The sequence below is a fragment of the Ursus maritimus genome, unplaced genomic scaffold (assembly GCF_017311325.1).
Source record: "Ursus maritimus isolate PB19 unplaced genomic scaffold, ASM1731132v1 scaffold_14, whole genome shotgun sequence".
In the NCBI taxonomy this organism is placed as follows: domain Eukaryota; kingdom Metazoa; phylum Chordata; class Mammalia; order Carnivora; family Ursidae; genus Ursus; species Ursus maritimus.
In genome coordinates this window covers 61,053,309-61,058,608 of record NW_024423786.1, presented here as the reverse complement: position 1 = coordinate 61,058,608, position 5,300 = coordinate 61,053,309, and the positions used below count along the sequence as shown (strand labels likewise).

At 55.4% G+C, this 5,300-nt stretch overlaps 1 protein-coding gene across 1 annotated transcript; it reads left to right on the top strand.

Annotated features, from left to right (window-relative positions):
* The first annotated feature begins 513 nt into the window (after window positions 1-513).
* RNF222 (ring finger protein 222) lies at window positions 514-1,134 on the top strand. The gene has a single exon (XM_040628226.1). It carries the CDS (start codon window positions 514-516, stop codon window positions 1,132-1,134), a length of 621 nt encoding a protein of 206 aa, XP_040484160.1.
* Window positions 1,135-5,300: the final 4,166 nt, after the last annotated feature.

The following is a 5,300-nucleotide window of genomic DNA, read 5'->3' as shown; positions in this document are numbered from 1 at the left end:
GATCTTCTGGAAGACGACCACTCTGGGTAGAGACGCACACTGGAGACCAGGCTGAGTCTGGGGGAGCTTCTGCTTAGCTGATGGGGGGGGATGGGGGGTTGGCGGGCACGGCTGGGTCCTCCTGCCTTCACTTCCGGTGTCAAAGGAGGAAGAGGTGAAGTGGTGACCTCACCCCGTGTGCATGGCATGGTTGAGGTTGAGGTATCAGGGAGGCTACACCTCCAGCACATTCCATGCACTTCTAACCAGAGTCTCGCGGGGCAGGGGTTTCTCCTTATCGGTCTCCCAATCCCCCTTCCAGAAGTTTCCCCTCATCCCCTCCTAAGGGGCCTGGGCCCTAGGTCCTGGTCTTCATACAAGTCAGGGAGGCGCCCAGGGAGGAGCCGCAGAGGTGGAAAAGAAAGAGGGAAGCAGCCGACAGCAGGTGTGGGAGGGCGTAGGGAAGGAGGGAAAGGCCCGGCGGCTCACGGCCCTCCCCTCCCGCAGCTCAGGCCCTGCCTTCGCAGCGTGGCCATGTCGGAAGGCGAGAGCAAGGACAGCTCGGGCAGCGAGTGCCCCGTGTGCTACGAGAAGTTCCGCGACCTGGAGGGCGCCAGCCGCACGCTGAGCTGCGGCCACGTGTTCTGCCACGACTGCCTGGTCAAGTACCTGCTGTCCACGCGCGTGGACGGCCAGGTGCAGAGGACCATCGTCTGCCCCGTCTGCCGCTACGTCACCTTCCTCAGCAAGAAGAGCTCCCGCTGGCCCTCGGTGCTGGACCGCAGCTCGCAGACCCTGGCGGTGCCCGCCGGCCTGCCCGACACCCTGGGCCACGCGAACCCCCTGGCCGCCGCCCAGCAGGCGTGGAGGCCGGCTGCGGGCCAGGGCGCCCCGCTCCCCCTGGACCCGCCGCCCGGCCTGGCCCGGGAGCCGCAGATCTTCGTCATCAGCCGCCACGGGATGCCCCTGGGGGAGCAGGACAGCGTGCTGCCGCGCCGCAGCCTGGCCGAGCTGTCCGAGGCCTCGCCGGCCCCCAGCGCGGGCCGGGCCTTCTGCTGCCGCTCGCGGGCCCTGCTGCTCATCACCCTGGTCGCCGTGGTGGCCGTGGTGGCCGCCATCTTGCCCTGGGTGCTGCTGGTGAGGAAGCAGGCGTGAGCACCGCCGCTGAGCTGGGTGGGGGAGGGCTGGGAGGGGTGAGGCCGGCGGGGGCGGGCAGCCTGGACCGCGCGTCGTCTCCTCCCGCTCCGCCCCCGCCCTGTCCGTGGGGGAGGCTGGGGGGCTGATGATCTCACGGCTGGAGCCGAGCTCGGGGCCCAGACCCCAACTCCACGTTCCAGGCCAGGGTGGAAAATGGGGTGCCCTCCCCTCCCCGGAAGCAACAGCTGTGCCAGCCCCTTTGCAGATGCTGCGCCTTCTTCCAGGCTGGCACTGAGCAAGGTGGGAAGATGGGTGGTCCCCTCTTCCTGTGGGGTCACCAGCCGCGAGGCGCCATCCCTGTCTGCCAGGTGAGCTACCTGAAGGCAGGTGGGGCTCCGTCGTGGCTGGAGGGGGGCCCCACGGCAGGACTCGTCCAGGTCAGAATTCCCACCCAGGCTTCTCTAGCTTGCTCTCAGGAGCCAATAGAACGGGTGGCTCAGGGTCCAAAAGCACCCTTCCCATGATCTCAGCAACCATCCATGACCCTCACAGCTGGGCAGGTGTATGCCTTCCCACCCCCGAGTCATCCGCCTGGAAGGTCTTCGCTGGGGGAGCAGCTGATCTCAGAGGCTGTGGCCCAGGATCTCTGGGGGACGTAACAGAAAAGGCTGATCCTGGGGAACAGGGGCTGAGGCTAGCAAAGTGACCCACAGACAGAGCCGGAGGTCTCCCCAAGGCCCAAGGAATGATCCAGAGTTTGAGTCCTGGGGTTCTCAAGGATGGACGGGCAGGCAGGGCATGCAGGGGGAGCCTGATGGCCGAGACTTGAGTCAGCAGAGAAGTATGTGGGCACAATTAACCCCTGGGGGCTCCCGCCTCCCTCCCAGCCCAGGTCCTCCTCCTCATGACCCAACCACTCATTAGAGGCCACACCAGCTGGGCCAGTTTCCCCGGGGCGGATTCCCAGCTGGGCTGGGCGATGATGGGTGGGGAAGAAAACAGCCGCACTTGTCAGGGACGCCACCGTCTCCACAAATGCTGAACCCCAGGTCCCACAGACCCCTCCCTGGACTGTGCTGGGGCTCGGCGTGGAGGGCCGCTCGAAAAGCCTCGGACTGGGTCTTGCCTGTGGGGCGAGTCACTTGCCAACAGCCATTTGCTGTTCCTTTAGGCCCATAATCTTAATTTTTGGATTAAAAAACAGCAAAAATATTCAGCTACTCGCTCCAATAGGCTATTGCTCACCAGCTCCCAGGCGTGCCAGCAGCTAAGCCCCCCCACAACCTACACAACTCTCAGCGAAGTTCGATATCTGTGGGGAAAGAATAGCACCCTGCTTTTTTTTTTTTTTTAAGATTTTATTTATTTATTCGACAGAAATAGAGACAGCCAGCGAGAGAGGGAACACAAGCAGGGGGAGTGGGAGAGGAAGAAGCAGGCTCCCAGCGAAGAAGCCCGATGTGGGGCTTGATGTGGGGCTCAATGTGGGGCTCGATCCCAGGACTCTGGGATCACGCCCTGAGCCTAAGGCAGACACTTAACCGCTGTGCCACCCAGGCGCCCCTAGTACCCTGCTTCTTATCTGGTTCCCAAATTCCCATAGTGGTGTCCATGTGGGGACCACTGGGGAATGGGGTCCACCCTACAGGGGATATTTGGGACACAGGGAGGGCTGATTTAAAACACTTAACTTATGGGTTTCTTTATGCTCTTTTCAAGACTAGAGAAGAGCATGGGTGCTATCTGGGGGGATACAGGTGGATTCGTGGAAAACATATTTATTATAGGACTAAAAATGTTAAATTTACAAAGACTCTAATGAGTCTGTTTTAACCTCAAAATACCTGTAGCATTTTCATATTGTTCGCCAGTGACTTGTAGATGGCACTTCTTTTATTTTCAAAGAATGCCAAACGGCTATTTTTTAAATAAAGGTTCTATTTTCTCAAAGATTCCAGAGACATCGCCAATGCATGTGGGAAGCTCTGAGCTCTGACCTTCCAGACAGTTCACATTAGATGAAAGAGACAGCTCGAAAAGACAAATGCAAGTGGGTCTCAAACATGTAGTCGCGCTTGTGAAAGAAATGCAAATTAACATTTCTGCAGCTATGCCATTTTTCACCTATTAGCCTGTCAAACGCTGAAAGATTCAAAACGTACTCTGCTTCCAAAGCTGAGAGAAAGCAGGTGAGGTTGTGCGGATAGATATGGGTAAAACCCCTAGGAAGGGAAATTTGACATTAGCTATCAAAATGTCTATTCTGACCCAGCAAGTCCTGTCCTAGAAACGTATCCTCTAGATAGACCTGTGTATACACCCAGAGAATGTCTCCAAGACACAATGGCCAATGGGATAAACGTGGTGTGGAACATTGTGGAAGGGGGGGATAAGAATTCACATTCTGGTGTGCTTATTCGTGCATCAAGACATTGGAACGAGAACACAAAAAACTAATAATAGTGATTAACTGGGCAAGGGGATGATAAACTGATGGGACAGGATGGAGGTGATTTTCCCTTTCCTTTTGATACTTTTTTTTAAAAAACTCATTTGAGAGAGAGAGAAAGTGCAAGAGCACTAGCAAGGGGAGGTCAGAGGGAGAGGAAGAAGCAGACTCCCCACTGAGCAGGGAGCCCAACACGGAGCTTGATCCCAGGACCCCAGGATCATGACCTGAGCCAAAGGCAGACCCTTAACCCACTAAGCCACCCAGGCAGCCCTCCCTCTGATACTTTTTGAAACAAGCAAACATACTACTTATTCAAAAATTAAATTAAAGGGGAGCTTCAGTGGCTCAGTCGGTTAGGCATCTGCCTTCGGCTCAGGTCATGATCTCAGGGTCCTGGGGTCGAGCCCCGTGTCCAGCTCTCTTCTCAGCAAGGAGTCTGCTTCTCCCTCTCACTCTCCTTCTGTGCTCTCTTGCTCTCTCTCAAATAAATAAATAATTAAAAATTAAATTGAAAAATGCTATTAGATGCTTAAGATATCTTCAGTGTATACGCCGGTTACCCCGTGAGGCTCTGGCCCCAAGAACATTCGAGAGCTGCCCGACTACCTGTCCTGCAGCCTGAGAGTGTCGGCTACCAGCTCAGTGGGGCTGGTTTGTCTGGTTAGAGATGTGACATCTTCTGCCTAACAGGCACACCAGGAAGGAAGGTAAAAAGCTTAGTATTTGACTCAGTGTTTCTTAGTTCCTCTGGACATCTTTGGGCCTGATCATTTAATGTGCTTGTTTTGGTTTTTCTCTACCGTTCCTTTCCTTTGTCAAGTAAAAGCTTTTGCTTTAAGCAACCCCCCCTGAGGTCAAGGCACCACAGAAAGATACCATCAGATAAGGAGATAGATAGACAGACAGACAGAGAGATGGATGCCTGGGATTAAACATGAACTGTTGCTCATCTCTTCCTCCCCTTGTCCAAGGGCATCCCCCTTACACACACACACACACACACTTTGCTACCTTCTCTCACAATAACCTTTTTTTTTTTATTTTAAAGATTTATTTCTTTATTTGAGAGAGAGCACAAGCAGGGGGAGCTGCAGGCAGAGGGAGAAGCAGGCTCTCTGCTGAGCGGGGAGCCCGATGCAGGACTCGATCCAAGGACCCTGGGATCATGACCTGAGCCGAAGGCAGATGCCCAACCAAGCGACCCACCCAGGTGTCCCATTGTGGCACAAAATAACCTGGCCCCCTCCTCACTTGGCCTCATCCTCCTGGTACAAACTAATTCTCAGCACAAACTCTTTGTAGATCAGCAGGTCATGCTGGTGCCGACCTCTGGGCCTTTGCTTGGGGGGCTCTCTCTGCCTGGAAAACGCCTCCCTGGCTTTCCAGAAACAGTTCAAGGATTACCTGTGAAGATTTCCCCACGCGCCACCTCAGTCAGAATGACCCATCCCATCACCTTCCCAGGGACACTTTGTTACGCCTTCTGTTCAGAGGGCCATTTCTTCCTTACAGACACTGTGCTCCTTGAGGGGAGGCCAGATCCTACTGATCTTCGTATCTCAGTGCCTGGCTTAGGATTTGGTAAAGGGTAAGAGTCGGAGAAATAGTTGAAGAATGCCCGCGCGAAGGCAGGCAAGCAGGAAGGAAGGAAGGAATAAATGGGATGGTTTGGCGTCTGGGAAAAAAGTTGAGTCCGAGGGACTCGGGTGTGGAATGTGGATAGTCGGTTTGT

Excerpts from the sequence above, each read along its gene's own strand:
- RNF222 (XM_040628226.1), top strand. The coding sequence starts at position 514 with ATGTCGGAAGGCGAGAGCAAGGACAGCTCGGGCAGCGAGTGCCCCGTG.